The 18,289-nt window shown below is 43.8% G+C and overlaps 1 protein-coding gene across 1 annotated transcript in view; it reads right to left on the reverse strand.

Moving 5' to 3' along the window:
- The window catches only part of LOC147733208 (mucin-5B-like), an 875,769-nt gene that overhangs the window by 536,289 nt on the left and 321,191 nt on the right, over positions 1 to 18,289 (reverse strand). The window contains exon 9 of the mRNA XM_086957740.1: positions 4,952 to 5,090. Coding sequence (XP_086813866.1) covers positions 4,952 to 5,090 — 139 coding nt within the window. The remainder of the gene's footprint in view (positions 1 to 4,951; positions 5,091 to 18,289) is intronic.

Below are 18,289 nucleotides of genomic sequence, written 5' to 3' on the forward strand. Positions count from 1 at the left end.
CAAGCAACAGCCGCAATCTTTGGCATGGTGAACCACTAAAAGTCACTAAATTAACCTATACTTGAGTCTCTGGTAGCTTGGCACAAAAGCAGTCAGGCTTAACTTAGAGGCGTTATGTAAGGTATTTATGCAGGATTTAAACAGTAATAAAGTGAAAATAAAACATAAGAAAAATCCCCCACTAATTTGGAAAAATAGAATGAAATATAGTAAATTATTTCACTCCAAAGTGAAAAAATCCAATCAGTAAAACTAGCATTTTTAACGTTTTTAGTGCAATCTAGCACCTACAAGATCATAGAACTAACCATGGACATCTAGTCACATGAGATCGGGGCAAAGTCAAAAGTTATGGCCAACCTCAATGGAACGTGGTTGGAAAACATGAAGTAGATTGGGCCTGATCTCCTCTTACCATTGGACTTTGAAGATTTTTTGCAGAAAAATGTCTTAGAAGGTGAATTTCAATGGGGTCAAGAGAGCTGTAGGTGTCTGAGGAGGAGGCGTCGTCATCAGGGAGCCACTGAAGGAGGTTGTGGTAAAGATTTCTACGTACAGGCTTACTCTGTTTTTGGAAGTCGAAAATCTCCAGTGGAACAAAGCTGCTGGCTGTAGGTGACAAGGGATCAACGAAACAGGATATCCCTTCTGCAAGGAAGTGCTGAATAGGATTTGCTGCTCAGAGCACAATAAAGGGAATGCTACCATGTAGCCAGGCCATTCGGTGATGCACCCTGGGCTCATGGGCAAGCAGGTGTATTCTGGGACTGTATTACAGAAACTGCCCCAGGGGCGCAACTGGTGTTTGCACCCACTTTGATTGCCTCCTGGGGACCTTTGGTATTACAGCAGGGGTTGCAGATGCGCTCGTGTAGATGTAGCACCAGCGACATTAAGAGAGGGCATTCCTTTATTTGCAGAGGGGCGTGACTCCATGCAAATAAAGGAATCACTTTGCCTCTACTCCTACTCTGTATTACTGACTTGAGCAGAAGCAAACATGCCATTAGGAGGCAAGTACACCACAAAAAGGTGGCTGGCTCCCTATCAGTGCGCTACCTGAGAGCAGCCAACTCAAGGGGTGAAATCGGGTCCCATGGACCCCCCGACATTCTCCTGTAGGTGGGTGCAGTAACTCACTGCAGCTGTCTGTAAGTTGATGTCTGATCCCTTTTGCAAGTGCAGGTGGGTTGCTGCCTGCACACAGAAACACAGAGCAGCTCTTAAACATCTGCTCTATATTTTCCTTGAATGTGCTGCCCTGGTGGCAGTGCGTATTCATGGCTGCCCTGAGGGCAGTGCTTACTTCACAATAGGGCGCAGTTTCCCTGTTTGCACCTGGTGCACTTGCATAAAGGTGCCCATGGCGCAAACAGTGAAGGGGCACCCTTTCAGTAATATGGGACTTGGCCTCTTTTCAGTTCTTATAGCACAGTTTGCCTAATGTTTTGGATTGGGGCTATCTGGACACCGTTAGCACCATTTCCAAGGCTTCAAGACTGGAGGGACACCAATTTGAGGGTCAGAACTCACTAAGGCTTGGCAGGTTTAAGATGGCTGGAGCCTTTTCTGTCCCTGTGACTCTTATCTGGAGGCCAGCCAACTAGGCTTTAGAGTCACTCTGGTGGTACTGGGTTCAAGCAGGACAGAAGGCCTCACGCAGCAGGGCAGTCCTCTAAAGTGACAGGGCAAGCTCCAGGTGGAAGGGTAGTCCCCTTGGTGCAGCAGGGCAGTCCTCCAAATTACAAGTCCTCTGAGACTCCTCCGCAGATCCAGAAGAAAACTCAAGACTGGGTCTGAAAAACCTAATTTTATACCTCATGCCAGCTTTAAAGTGGGAGAAACTTCTAGGATTCCCTTCTCACATATAGTGTCTGGAATTTCCTTAATTTCTGCCCTAGTCCCAGGATATCTGAAGTAACAAAAGGCTAGTGTGAAGTTTTTTTGTGTGGGCTGAGTCAGTGTCTTCGCAATGTGAATGTGGCTGTGCACAGCCCCGATACAACTCCAAGTCTCCCTTTTGTGTGACTGTCTGGGAGGGGGGGAATACACCAAGGACAGCTGCCAACTACACCTAGTCATATGACCCAGGAAACAGGCTACAGGCACCCAATTGTTAGAACAAAAAATGCAAACTTTCTAAAAGTGGCATTTTGAGAATTGTGACTGAACATCAAGTTTTACCATTAAAGAGGATTTTCTAATTACAATTCCTTAGACACTAAACATAGCATTTCCATCTGCTCCCAAACGAAGATTAACACTTATTAAATGTAATAAGGTAACATAGGGGGTGATTATGATGGTGGTGAACCCGCCAGTGGCGGGTTCACCACCATCGTGTGGCCATTACTGCCCTCCAGATCAGGATGACGGATGGTGTGCCTGGCGGTCGGAAAGCCCGTCTGCCACGGGTCCGACAGAGGCAATCCTTTCGATTGCCTGTCTGACCCACACCGCATCCAGAAAATGGTGGCGGTGCCTAGCAGGCACCGCTCAGCAGAATTGGATGCTGCATTCCTGCCAGCCTGTCTATGGTGGTTCAATCACCATTAAAAGGCTGGCGGGATATACTTTGGGGGCCCGTAACAGGCCCCCTACAGTTCACTGCACCAGGTGGCAGGCACCACGTGGTGCCTGCCACGTAGTGCCGAGAAATCCACAGCATGAATTTTTACCATTGCGGAAGATGCAGCAGCCAGCAGCACCCCCCACAATGGTAAACATGCACAATGAAACCGCCACAGTGGTAGTCACATTGTAATGTCATGTGTGGGACCGCTGCCATATAGGCAGCCGGTCCCAATACCCAGGATGATTGCGGACAGACTTAATTCCGTCCGCCATCGTAATCAGCCCCATAGTTTTATCCTGTGGGAGAAGTACACCTCACAATAGAGAAAAATAAATAGATGGTTTTTCACTACCATAAAAGTACATATCCAGCTTTTTAAATACAATGCACGCAGCCCTTTGGGCTGTTTAGGGCATGTCCTAGTGGTGACTTCTGTGTATTAATAAGGGAGGTTTAGACTAGGCAAAGGGGTTATTTTTCCAAGTTTAATTGTTTTTTAAACTGCATCCAGGTTGCAATGGCAGGCCTGAAGCAGGTTTTAGGGTGCTATTTAATGGGTGATACAATAAGTGCTGCAGGCCACTAGCGTTTAATTTACAGACCTTGGGTATATGGTATATAACTTTAGTAGGGACTTATAAGTAAGTTAAATATGCCAATGAAGTGTAAGCCAATTTTACCATGGTTTAGGGAGTGAGATCAAGTACTTTGGCACTGATTAGTAGTGGTAAAGTGCACAGAGTTCTAAGGCCAACAACAAGTAATTCAGCAAAAGAAGAGCGGAAAAGGCAAAGAATTTGAGAGAATATCACCCTAAGACCAGCAAGTCGAACAGGGAGGCTAAAAAACATCTTTGAGCTTGCCCATTATTCAATGATTAATTAGCAGCAGTCGATATATATGTATAACAATTTTAATCAACAGTATATCTATGAAAGATAAACATGCACATTGCAATCAGAGCTCACTGTTAGCCTGCCTTGCTGGCAGTATCTTAAAAAATTTCAGACTTTCTCACAAATAATCTATACTTACTGTGCCTCTTGTGTTTTGCTCCCTGGTGAGAGAAGCGAATTCCTTGGTAGAATTCAGCCCTGCCCAATTTATAAGGGGGCCGTCGTTCCAGATTTGGAAAGATAAACATGCACATTGCAATCAGAGCTCACTGTTAGCCTGCCTTGCTGGCAGTATCTTAAAAAATTTCAGACTTTCTCACAAATAATCTATACTTACTGTGCCTCTTGTGTTTTGCTCCCTGGTGAGAGAAGCGAATTCCTTGGTAGAATTCAGCCCTGCCCAATTTATAAGGGGGCCGTCGTTCCAGATTTGGAATTTCAGGGTGCTGAACACTAGCTTTTATTTTAACACCTGGCAAGTACGGCTGATAAAATCCACTTTGGAATCGGCAGCAGGCCACAGCCCTAGACCTGATGCTCCCCTTTGCTGGGCAACATCGTCCCCTTCCCACTTCCACACTGCCCACTTCCCTCACCTGTCCCTGACTATCACTGACTCCCTTGCACAAAGTTACCACCTGCTCAGAACAAGTGGTAGAGAGGTGCACCTAATCCCACAGAACTTGGAATTCTTCTGCCTGGAAAATCCCAGACACATTCCTTATTCCGTAGGGATTCAACTCATAACAGGATGAAACACGTTCAAAGATACCATCCTACATCGTTAACTCGAGCCACCTCATTTCTTTGCACATATTTTCTCCTAACTTGTAATGAAGCCCATTAAGGACACATAAAAGGCCTCAAATTTGAGCGCCTCAGAAGTATCCCCATTATTTTGACACCCTGAATTACCATTACCTGGGTCTCAGTAGTTTTGAGAGCAAGGAAGTAATGGAGATTTCAAGTCTGTGGGGGAAATGTGCAGAGTGTCTACACTGGTTTCGGCATGTTTTCTCCTGCCTTTCATACAGACATATTGGAGGGTAGACAAGAAGACACCTGATGTGACTTGCATTTTGGATCGGCACGATAGCAGGCAGGTTTTGAAGCAAAGAGCATAAAAACAACATCAGTTATGTTCCTGGTGCAGAATGCTGTGTTTTATAATAAATAAAGTGCTCTAAACCATCTATATATTTAGAAACTAAAAATGTCTTCATGATCTTGTCAATGCAATCTTTAGGTTCATATAGCAGTTCGGCGACTTCCAAATTTTTATATCCAAATAGAAAAATCTCTGTGGGCTGCGAACATTTTCTCGTGCTGGGGTGGTGTCTAGAGGCTTATAAAAAAAACAATGATGCAGGTAGCCTCCACACTCTGTGAACTCCAGTCTAACCTTGGCTCATCTACCCTTTTACTACCGGACAGCTGCCCATTGTGCTAACAGAATTGAGTGCAGAGGACAGTTAGGTACCTTTGAGATGACATATGGACAATTTCCATGAAACGTAAAATCTTTTCCATCAAACGTGGTGATGTGAGAGCCACCTTCAAGCATGCAGAATCCTGAGCAGGGTTGTGACTTGCAGTCCCATTTGCCACCGGAGCAATAGCTAAAAGATCAACAACAGAACATATTTATCAGAGACGGAAGATGACAAGTGCTCCATTTTTGTGCAAGTTTATTTTAGTTCCCAGCTGTTGATCAACTCTCTTTCCCTTCCTGCTCACTATCTGACCTTACAAATAAATCTGAAAAACCTTTGAAGCCATATGAAGAAATACTACACTAGAGGTTTAGGGGCGATGTATCAAAGTTTTATTATGTCACAAATGCTGCGAATCACAATTTCCCAGCGTTTGCGACAAAATAAAATGGAATTGGCATGTATGAAAAAATCGCATTGAAGTTTTAAGAAATCACAATATTTGCGATTTCTTAGTGTGCGAGAAGTGTTTTTCTGAGAATTGTTTTCCGATTCCTTATTTTGCATGTTTTGAGTTTTGCGAAAATCGCCAACAAGAAATCGCAGCTTAAGAAATCGCAACAGGATGTATGTAAAAATCGCAATTAGCGAATTTCTGAAAATCGCAAAATAAGAAATTGCAATTAACACCAAATACAAGCAGGTGGTAAAAGAAAAAAAAGTATAAAAAGGCACCCAGAATGCATTATTTTAAATTCCAAAATGGCTGCACTATACCTGATTGCCAGGAGGCTGCACATTCAAGCTCTTGCCCAGAGGAGACAGAGACAGGAGAGAATCTTCAGAATACGCATTACGCTGTTCCAGCAGACTTAGGAGGAGATATATGACAAATACAGACTTCATCCACACACCATTTTGGACCTCATTAATGAATTGGAACCTTTTTTGGAACATCCTACAGCCAGGACACAATCAATTCCAACACATGTGCAGGTATTGTGCTCACTGCACCTTTTGGCGTCAGGGTCTTTTCAAAGTGTCATTGCAGAGGTTGGTGGAGTGTCACAAAGTGCCTATCACGCTTCTTTCATGTGTTCCTGGATGGAATGCTGAGGAGACTCCAACATCATATATATTTCTCAAATACACAACAAGCCATACAGGAAACAAAGTTGGATTACTATCAAATCGCATGCTTTCCACATGTGATTGGATGCATTGACGGAACTCATATTGCTATCACTCCACCTGCAGCCACTCAATATGTATTTCGTAATAGAAAAAGCTACCACTCTCTCAACATCCAGATCATATGCAATGCCAAATACATTATCAGTGACATTATGGCCAAGTATCCAGGGAGCACACATGACTCCTTTATCTTCAGACATAGCGCAATTCATAGACGTCTGAGTGCTGGTCAGTTTGGAGACGGATACCTGCTAGGTGAGTAACACTCATGCAAAGCTCCATCCATCCATCCATCATTTGAAAATGGAACATACAGATACTATATTTTTTTCACATGCAGGTGATAGTGCCTATGCAGTGCGTGATTTCATCCTAACACCATACTTGAATCCTGCAAATGCAAGTGAAAGACGGTACAACAGGGCACACCGGTCTACACGTGGGGTCATTGAACATACATTTGGAATTTTAAAAAGCCGTTTCAGATGCATACACAAAAGTGGAGGAGCATTGCAATATAGTCCTGAAACCTGTTGTAAAATTGTTACAACATGTGCAATGCTGCACAACATGGCCATGAGCAAAGGCATAGACATTGAAGTGAGTGAGTCTGACTCATCTGATGATGATGACATACCTCCACCTAGAATGGCTGTAGTAGGAGCTGGAACAATGGCAGGCCGACAAAGAAGGACAGAGATTACATAAAATTATTTTTAGGTAGGAAAAGCCACACTAACAGAGCAGGGGGAAGATGGCGGCCGGCTAAGAAGCTAGGTCGGGAGCTCCGTGGAGACTGACTTTTTTTTTTCTTTTTTAGGACGCCAGAACGACAGCAGACAGCAGGAAAATGTTAGAGCAATTGGGAATTTGCCTGCCTTTATTGATTATCTCTCCAAAATGATTTAATGGTAAAAAAAAAGTCAGGACACGATATACGGACAATCAATCTCTTCCTTCTGAAACAAACAAACATTGTTGAAACTTACATGCCGGTGGAAGTGGGCTTGGCTGTGACTCCCCGGCGAGTGAGAATCGGCCTGGGAGGTTTGTGCCTACAGAATCCAAATCCGATTCCAATTCCGAGTCCTGGCTCCTCACACTCGGAGAGGCAGAGACGCATCATCAGTTTACAAATGGGAGTGTGGGCAGCAGGGCGAAAGGCTCTCGGCGCATACCAGAGAGCGGTGAGCAGAATTCCCTTCCTGTTCCGAGGGAGTGGAGGGGAAGGAGGGCAGTGTCAGCGCGCTAACGAGAGCCAGAGGCAAATTAGAAATGAGGGATCTAGGACCTTCAGGGACAATGGAGGCGGCAGCGGAGGAGAGTTAAAGAAACGGAGGGGAGAGCGTGGAAAGAAAGACACAAAGGTGAGTGCTGGCAGTCAGACTGGAGGAGCGAATAGCGAGAGATGTGCAAGAAGAAGGCAGGGGGGTGAAGAAATAAAGGGATCTAATTTAAAAAAAGAAGAAGGGGTCCTTGCGCTTGCCTGTATGCGTGGTGGAGGAAACATAGACATGCAAGGAGTGAAGTGGATTGTTGCCCTTACGGAAGCAGAGCAGCGGATGAAAAAAACTAGTTGCACATGCAAGGGTCTAGGTTTTACTGAGGGAGTAAAAAAGAATGAGAATGGGGGATAAGTGGTGCGAGAGCAAAGGAGGACAGAGGAGCATTATTGCCACCTCAAAGTGAGGAGATACAGAGCGAAGCCTCAAAAGCACCAGTAAAAATAACATCAAGCGAGGAGGAGAAAGTGATATCAAGCTACTGCTTAAGGAATCAGCAATTCCTCAAGCTCACCACTCCAACTCCAATTGCCATTAAACAAATAATCACCCCACGCAGCACCAGAAGAAATTACAGGAAACCATCAAAGGTAGACCCTGAAAACTTTTACACCAAAAGGAAAAACCCAAAAGAAACAGGAAGGATAGGAGGCACGGTGGACCCCCCTCAACGAGTAACTCCATCCCTCAGGTCCTATTTTAAACTTCAGGAGCAAAATCAGGTGGCTACAACTATAGAAGGACAAGCAAACAAATAAATCACCTCCTTGGTAACCTTACCATTTGCAGTGAAAGGTGTCTCCTTGACTGAAAATTCAAGAATATCTCAGCCATATCAACAAGAATCTCTAACAAGATTTCCAATAGTGGAAGGGGAGATTACGGAATCCATTCAAAGTAAGGCCATGGCCTCTACTTCTCAATTGAAGGTCCCACCACCCCCTGAAGATGTAACTGCCACGCAATTTCCTTCTACAGTAGATCAATCAATCTTATCACCCAGTGATACTTCTACGGAGAATCAATCTGAATCCTCTGCACCTCTGCTCAATACAACAAACCAGTTCCTGGAAAAAGTACTGGAAGAAATGAGGGCAAAATTTGCGGTATCAGAGCTAAACCAAAGTAAAATTCAAGAAGTCTGCGAAGCATTAGATACCAAGATAATTGCCCTCAATGACAGGGTCACAGAAATAGTTGGTGGTCGAGGGTCCCAACAAGAAGGTGGATAAGAATGAAAAAGATATAAGAGTGCTTAAAGAGAGCGACAGGAGTACAAATGAGAAGTTGGAATCCGTAGAAAATCAGGCTAGAAAAAACAACCTGAGAGTCCTAAATGTTCCTGAAGGGAAAGAAGGTACAGAAGTCAAAAAATTCATAGTACAACTTCTGGAGGAACACTTTCTGTGGACAAAGGATAAAGGCCTAGAGGACGATATTCAAAGAGAGCATCGAGATCCCTTTGGTAAGAGGAAGGAAAGAAAGAACCCAAGGAAAATCTTGATAAATTTTAAAACATACACAATCAAAGAGAGGATTCTGAGTGAGGCACTAAAAAACGGCCCCTACACCAGAGAGGAGTGGACATTTAAGATACAGTCAGACATCTCGAAAGCCACCCAGGACAGGCAATGGGAATTAGGCCAGTATAGACAGGAAATAAAAAGTCTAGGGGCCACAGTACAAATGAAATTCCACACGGCCCTCAGAATAATGTGGAGGAATCAAATGCATAACATACGGGAGCCTGCTGAAGTAGCCAATTTCCTGGAACAGATGAAGGACCAAGTGAGAAGTGAGTCCGGGGCACACTCCTGATTTCGTTGTCTCAAATTACAGAAGGAGAGCAGAGTCTTAAATCAGTGAAAACAAAAACAATAAGATTTTAAACTAAGGATGAAGTAAGACTCAAAGGTAAAAGATATAAAAGGAAAAGAAGGGAGAGGAAAAAAAAATGAGTATATAATTAACAAAAAAATATATACATAAATAAATAAATAAAAATATGCAAATAAAAAAAAAGGTCAGTTACGGAGCTCAAAAGGGCTAAAAACGAAGCCCAAAGAGAAAGCAGGGAGGCTTCCCCAGGGAGGGTTGTGGCACAACACAATAAAGAAAAAAACAAAAGAAAAAATGCACAAGGGTGGGGAGCAAAAGAGGGAAAAAAATGCAGAAAACAAATCCTCGAATTGCAAAGATGAAAAAAGGAGATATCAGGGTTCATCTCAAACATCTCAAAGAGTAATGAAAAATACGGGAAGGCGGTGGGTAAAAGAAAAGGGAATAGATGGGGAAGAAGGTAAATATTCTATCTTGGAATGTAAATGGGCCTAGAATACCTAGCAGAAGGCGAAGAATCTTGGAATATCTGAGGGTGGCAGACAGTGAGATTATTATTTTACAAGAAACACACTTATTAAAGAAGGAATGGGAAGGAATTATAAAAAAAACTGCACTGGGTGGATAGCTATGTATGCACAGATCAGGAGTGTGTGGTAAAGGGAATCGCCATACTTTCTAAGAAATCGGTAAAAGCAAAAATAGAACAGATAGAATTCGATAAAAAAGATAGATGGGCAATCACCAAGTTAAGGATCCATAATTCCCTATACACCATAGCTGGCTACTATGGACCTAATCTAGATGACCCTATCCCCTTACAAAACCTGTTTACTCAGTTGTTGTCATTCACCTCTCTAGTGATATTAGGGGGGGATTTTAACTTAATACCAGACCGAAAGATAGACCGCCAGCCCCCAATGAAACAAGTAAATTTACTTAAAATGAGGGAGTGGCTGGGGATTTATAAAAGAGATCTAGGGTTGATGATGGATATATGGAAGGAGAAAGGTGACAAAAGATACCCATTTACCTTCAAGAATAAAAGATTGGCTATACAATCCAGAATCAACTTCTTTGTGATCGATAAAATATTAATTGACAAGGTGCACAAAGTTGAACATCTGCCAGCCCTGCTGTCGGATCACTCTTCCGTCTGACTGGCAATTCATCTGGGTGAGGATCAATCAGAAGGGAGATGGACAGTGGATCGAACTATTTTTAACGACACGTTAATCATTGATCAGCTTAAAACTGAATCAGTAGAATTTTTTCAGAACAATAAAGAGGGGACATCACAGCAAGTCAGATGGGATGCATACAAAACAGTAATAAGGGGGAAATACTTAGTCTAGCCACATACAAAACAAGAGCAACAAACCAAGAAATAGGAACATTAGAAACAAATATCAAAAACCTGGAACTCCTAATAGAAGCTGAGTTGGACCTCGAAAAAAAAAGAAAGTGAGTAGTAGATAAGGGAATCCAAGAAGAAAGGTTAACGGGTGTTTTAGGTAACAAAGTAAGGGAAAGATGGGAAGCAAGCAAACTAGCCAATTATGAGTATGGAGAGGGGTGCAGCAAACTCCTAGCGTGGAAATCAAAGGCCGACGCATGCAGAAATAAGATACTTAAAATCCTACCGCAAGACGCTACAAGCCCAAGCCCAGAAGAACATGTAATAAGGAAAGAGTTTGCTGATTTCTTCTCATCTCTGTACATGGAAGACATATCTCCCTCAAGTGAGGACCTTAACAAGTACTTGGAAAACTTGGAATTCCCGGAAGCAACAAGTCTTGAAAAAGACGAGTTGAACGCCCCGATTACTAAAGAGGAGGTAGTAGAAGCTTTGAAAGTCTCCAAGAGAGGTAAGGCTGCAGGGCCCGATGCTCTTCCCAACGAATTATACACCAAATTAAGTGACGTTCTGGTTATACCATTCACAAACCTGTTAAATAAAATCTATATAGAGAAGGAGAAACCTCCGGACTCATGGAATGAAGCAGTGGTAAGCATCTTGTTAAAACCTGGCAAGAACCCTGTAAAATGTGAATCCTACCGCCCGATAAGCCTACTTAATTGTGACTACAAGATCTTCACGCAGATTCTAGCAAAAAGGTTAGGGAGAATTGCAGGAAAACTGATAAAAGAAGACCAGAAAGGTTTTATAAAGGGCAGGCATCTGCAAGATCTAACCCAAGAACTTATCAGGTCAATAGACATAGCGACAGCTGAAAAAATTCCATTGACCATAATAACCTTAGACGCGGCTAAAGCATTCGATAGAGTGAACAGGGCATTTTTGAACGCAACATTAAAAAAATATAATCTGGGAGAAAACTTTCAACGAACAATTAAAGAACTCTATCGTACACCCAGAGCTAAGGTCTTAGTAAATGGGAACTTAACAGAGAATATATCAATACACAGAGGGACCCGTCAGGGATGCCCCCTAACCCCACTCCTATTCAACTTATACATAGAACCACTAGCAAAGAAACTCAGAGCCCATACCGAAATAAACCCGTTTACTTACCGCGGATGGGAAAAAAAAATAGCCTTGTATGCAGATGACCTAATGATTTTTACCAACAACTATGCAAGTTCCATCTACACAATCGAAGAAACCCTAAAAGACTTTGGGAAGGTATCAGGATATCAAACAAATCGAGACAAAACAGAGATTATGAGTTGGAATACCCAAGTAAATAGCAATTTCTCTAGAGAAAAAATCAAATACTTGGGAATAGAGCTTGTAAAAAACCTATATAAGATAACCAAGACAAATTTAGATAGGGTAACAGCGGAGGTGAGAAAGCTATTAAAAACATGGGGAGGACTCCCCTTGACATTTCTTGGTAGATCTAATCTAATTAAAATGCCCATTTTACCCAAATTTACATGTCTGTTTAGTGCATTACCCTTAGAATTTAAGAAGGAAACCCTGAAGAAAATACAAGGAGAGTTAACGAGTTTCATTTGGGCCTCCAAAAGTACACGAATAGCATGGGCAAAACTGCGAAGACGTAAAGCAGGAGGTGGAATTGCCTGTCCAGACTTATTTGAATATTATAGGGCCTTTCAATTTAAACACATGAGAATTCTGCTGGGTAATTACGATCTATATCCGGAACATCTAAAAGCAATGACCAATAACATCGGTCACTTTCTATTCAAATATGGCCACCCCAAGTACTTTAAGAAAGTCAAATTAAAGACATTGAGCTCAATGGCAAAGCTTTGGTTTCAGATAAGGTGCACCTGGAATATACCCTATTATAGTTAGTATGCACCTATATGGGACTCTCCAGGAACTCCAGAGTGCCTCAAGGACAAGCTAGCTTTACCTTTGAAAACATCAGGGTTTCAAGTTTGGGGGCAGTTATTGGTGGATAACAACATATTAGATTGGAAAACTCTGTCGGAAAATACAAATGCATCCCTCTCAAAATTTTAATTTTACCAGCTCAATGGGTGGGCAAAAACAATAAAAGAAAAAAACACCGGGAACAAGCCCATAGAAATAAACATGTTAAAGTGCGCCCCGCTGAAAAAACGTTATGGGACTGGGCCCTTATAGAAGCCGGGGAAGAAAACTTCGTGATACCAGAAGCAACCTGGGGGAAGAAACTGCTGTTGCTGGATCTCCAAAACCTGTGGCAAGTATCTTTGAGCAAATGTTGGACCATTGCGAAATCTGCTACTTTAAGGAGAACCCACCTCTTCACTCTCCACAGAGCTTATTGGACGCCAAAGCGATTATCTAAATTCAGCGGCCCAAATATAAAAGTATGCTCCAAATGTGGCATGGCAGGGGCGAACGATGTGCATATGTTCTGGCAGTGCCCCCAGATTGATGGTTTCTGACAAGAAGTGAGCAAAATTATAGATGCAGTACTAAGAAGACCAATAACTGTAAGTATGGATCTTGTTATCTTCGGGGTAAGCAGGCATGAGAGGTTAAATCTTTTAACAATCAAAGAAGAGAACCTTTTATTTATGCTGATTTTACTAGCTCGTAGGGAACTCTGTATTAAGTGGATAAAACCGGCTGCCCCCACACATTTGGAATGGGTGGCTTCTATAAACAGAATAAATAAATGGGATAGAAAAGGGAAACCTAGCAAAAAGCTTAACTACTGGGAAATTTGGGAAGAATCAAAGTTTAACCGATTACAAACAGCACAATCCACTGGCCTCCCACACAGCACCCTCGAAAATCCATCAAATCAAGCAAGGTAGCAAAAAAGCCCCCTGGTTCAACAATGACCATAAGAAATCCAAAAAGTTCTGTCGCACCCTCGAGAAAGCCTGGAGAAAAAACCCTACCACTGACAACCTGGACACCTTCAAGAATGCCACCTGCAAATACCACCAACTGATCCGATCCACCAAGAAATCAGCATTCAAGGATTGACTTGACAACAACGCCCACAACAGCAAGGAACTATTCAACATCGTCAAAGAATTTACCAACCCCACTGACGGCACCAATGACATCACTCCCTCCCAAGGCCTCTGCCACTCCTTAGCCTCATTCCTCCACAACAAAATCGCCGACATACATAACAGCTTTGAAAACCAGTCCGGAGACCAGCCCTCTCCGCCCACATCCGAACCAATACCCCCCTCGAACAACATCTGCGCTTGGAACCTAATCACCACTGAAGACACCATCTGCCTGATGAACTCCACCCACTCAGGATCGCCAACCGACCCATGTCCCCACCACATTTTCAACAAAGCAGACTCCATCATCGCACCCCATCTCCGAGACGTCATCAACTGCTCCCTCAACTCCGCTACCTTCCCGGAAAGCTGGAAACATGCCGAACTCAGCACCCTTCTGAAGAAACCCACAGCAGATCCCACTGAACTTAAGAACTGCCGCCCCATCTCGCTCCTCCCATTCCCTGCCAAAGTCATTAAGAAAGCTGTCAACAGTCAGCTCGCCGCCTTCCTCGAATCCAACAAATCCCTCGACCCCTCACAGTCCGGCTTCCGAGCCAAACACAGCACAGAGACCGCCCTCATCGCAGCAACAGACGACATCCGAACACTACGGGACAACGGAGAAACAGTTGCCCTCATCCTACTTGACCTCTCCGCAGCCTTCGACACAGTTTGTCACAGCACCCTCATACAATGCCTCAGCAACGTCGGAATACAAGGAAAAGCATTGGACTGGATCATCTCGTTCCTCGCCGGAAGAACCCAAAGAGTCTGCCTCCCCCCTTTTAGATCAGAGGCCACAGAAGTCATCTGCGGCGTACCACAAGGATCATCACTCAGTCCCACCCTCTTCAACGTATACATGAGTCCCCTCGCATCCATCGTGCGCCAACACAACCTCAACATCATCTCCTACGCTGACGACACCCAGCTGATCCTCTCCCTCACCAAAGACCCAAACACCGCCAAAACCAACCTAAACGAAGGGATGAAAGAAGTAGCCGATTGGATGAAGAACAGCCGCTTAAAACTGAACTCGGACAAAACGGAAGTCCTCATCTCAGGCTCTTCCCCCTCTGCCTGGGACGACTCATGGTGGCCACCGGCCCTGGGAACCGCACCCATGCCTACGGACCACGCACGTAATCTGGGCTTCATCCTGGACTCCTCCCTCTCGATGACCAGACAAGTCAACGCCGTCTCATCATTATGCTTCAACATCCTACGCATGCTCAAAAAAATCTTCCGCTGGATCCCCACAGAAACAAGAAAGACGGTCACCCACGCACTGGTCACAAGCCGACTGGATTACGGAAACACCCTTTACGCCGGAACCACAGCCAAACTACAGAAAAAACTCAAACGCATCCAAAACGCCTCAGCCAGACTCATACTAGACATCCCTCGCCAAGCTCACATTCCCGGCCACCTGAAAGACCTCCACTGGCTCCCCGTAAACAAGAGAATTACGTTCCGTCTCCTCACCCATGCACACAAAGCCCTCTACGACTTAGGACCCGAATGCCTCAACACGCGCCTGTCCTTCTACACCCCCACCCGCCAACTACGATCGTCCAACCAAGCCCTCGACGCAATTCCGCGCATCCATAGATCCACCATGGGGGGTAGATCCTTCTCCTACTTAGCGGCCAAAACCTGGAACTCTCTCCCCACCCACCTCCGACTTACACAGAACCACCTCTCCTTCAGAAAGCAACTAAAAACTTGGATATTCGATAAGTAAAGTACCCCCCTCCTTCAAGCGCCTTGAGACCCTCTGGGTGAGTAGCGCGCTATACAAATCTTCGAACTTGAACTTGAACTTGGCCTATATATTCCAATGATTATGCAATGGCAATAAAAAACACAAACAACATGCTTGCGTGATTTGCTATGATGGCCAGCCCCCCCAGTTAGAAATTGAAAGTGTAAAGAACATAAGGGGACCTCACTCTGAAAACACGAAAACTGAACACCTCAGAATCCATGGGCTTTGACGGAAAACAGAGAAGAGGGTTCCTGATAACTCCAATTACACTCTATTGCAAAATGAGGAATAAAAAAAAAAAAAAAAGAAAAGCCAAACTACAGACTCATGTTTGCAATTGTTGTTTTAATCCACAACAGAAAAACCATGGTGCATTGTGCTGAAATGTTAAATTAAAAATGAAGGAAACGAAAATGTCCTTCAGTGGAACAAAAGACAGCTTCCACAATGATGCAGTAATGATGAATAAATTGCCATTCAAAAAGTTATTTATTGCGCAGGCGGCTGGAAGCAGGTTGTTCCTGTGATTGCATGCCTTCTTGTTCAGGTACTGTACTAGCACGCCTTCCACTCCTGCTCTGGGTCAATTGAGTTGTTGGAGTGGGGTTCCTACTGCTCCAACTGGAGGTGTCCTCACTATCAGCTGAGCCAAGGAGAGCGCTTGCGCCAGAGTTGGATGTTTGCATTATTTCTAACACAGAGGCCATTTTGTCCAAACTTATAGCCATGTCACATGTGCAGTCGCTCATTTCACGCTGCATGTTAATGCTGCACCAGGTGAAATTGCTAGTGATAGAACAAAGCCTGTTAATTGCCTTTGTGTACCCTTGCATCCTCACATGTGCTGTCTGTGCAGCCCTGTTGCGAGCAGTGTCTGTGCGTTCGAGGGTCAGGCAGAGTTTTTCTATTGATGCAGCCATGCCTTCTTGTTTGTTATTTAATTTCAAAAGCTGCCTATTGATTGACCTGAGGGCCTTGTGTTGCAGGCGCTGAACATGAAGCATATCCTCCTCAAGGCCAGCAAAAAGAGTGCCACCTTCAATTTGCCCACTGCTGCTCCTACATGTCTCCAACCTGAATGACCGTGGCCTCCTTGGTATTTGTGGTTGGCCTTGTGAGTCTTGAGGAAACAATGTGTCAGTCTCACCGGCCACTGTACCTCCATGTACATTATCATCATCTTCCATTGCTGGTAGAGGGGCAACATGTCTGCGCTTTCTGTGCATATTTGGATTGAGGGCAGTGGCCTCTGTGCCTCCTTCTTCTGTATCAGTTGTAACATGTTGGGGTGAATTATCCAAGTCACTTTCTTCCCTGGATTCCCTTGATTGTTCTGTGAATGTAGAGTGTGTGTAATGTATTGTTCTAGTCTTTCTGGAACTCTTCTAATGTATTCCATTCCTATGTAACTGTCGTTATTCCTGAACTGTACAAGCTGAGCTGCTGAGCAGCACCTGTTGTGATTAAAGCTTATTTAATCTCCACCCCGTCTACGAGCGTATTACTACAGTGTGATAAATGAGTTTGTTTTTCTTACAAATAAAGTATTTTCAGTGATGACAATTACTTGGACTACACTGTTTTTCTACCTTCATTATCAATTGCAAACAACTCATGAATTTCTATGATGATATGTGTGACAATCATTATTGCACTACAACTCCCATGATGCATTGCTTTCTACAGGTTTAACAGTCTCACTAGACTTCCACCTTTATCAAACTGAGTACAGGACACACACACATGCATTACATACATTCTATGGACTTCTTTGCATGCATATTACCTTGTGTAGTTGGTGTAGGGTCTGAGCTATCAATGTTAGCCACTCCACTCACACTCTCTGGAAGCAGGGTTGATTCTATTAATTCCTCATGGGGTGTAGGTTGGTCTGCAGATGATGTACCACCACCAGTTTTATTCACCTCTTTAATCCTTTCTGCAAGCCTCTCTTTGGTTGTCGTACCATCTCTTCTTTATTTCATCTATGGAGCGAGTGGTAACTCCAACTGAATTTACTTTGTCCTGGATTTCCAACCAGATTTTTCTTTTTCTTGAATCAGGAACTTTAGGTGCTTTCTTGCCAAAAAGAACCTCATGGTTACAAACCATTTCTTCAATGAGGATTTCTTGTTCTTTTTCAGAGAATTTTTGCTTCCTTTTCATCTTTTCTGCAGACAATTCCTCCTGTGTGCTTTGGGACTCCATTGCTCTCCAAACAGGTCTGCTCTGCTTCACAACACTCTTCCAACTGCCACTGGGTGTGGCTCAGGCAAGCAAGTGCAAGCAATCACTGAAACTTCCTGGTTGTGATGTCATCAGCCTGTTCCTGCATTTCATATTCCCGTTTTTGCAATTTCTTAATTTGCGAAATTCGCTAATTTAGAAATCGCAGAAAAATCGCTAAATATTCAGCGATTTTTAAGAAATCGCTAATTTATCGCAAAATTGTACATACATCCCATTTTGCGATTCTGAAATTGCGATTCGCAAAAAATTGCAATTAAGGACTCGCAAAACATATTGTTGATACATCTGCCCCTTGGTGATTTGGGGCCAGATTACCAGTTATGTGGGCTTACTGCTGTCCCATCGCTGCAGTGGGACCGAGTACTCCGCCAAGCAGTCGGCCGCCCCACCTGCCCCATTATGAGTTTCCCATGGGGCTGGCAGTTTCACAGCAGTGCAGCAATGGCAGTGGTATGTTTCCTGATGGAAACTGGCCCGATTTCTATGCTGCCCATATTGCTAACTACTGGACACACCCAGAATGTGATCCCAGCCAGTCAGGCATATGTTTGTTTTTGTTTAATTTTCTGCAATATGGTTTAGTGAGGACCCGACCTGAA

This window comes from Lissotriton vulgaris, chromosome 2_1 (assembly GCF_964263255.1).
Source record: "Lissotriton vulgaris chromosome 2_1, aLisVul1.2, whole genome shotgun sequence".
In the NCBI taxonomy this organism is placed as follows: Eukaryota; Metazoa; Chordata; class Amphibia; order Caudata; family Salamandridae; genus Lissotriton; species Lissotriton vulgaris.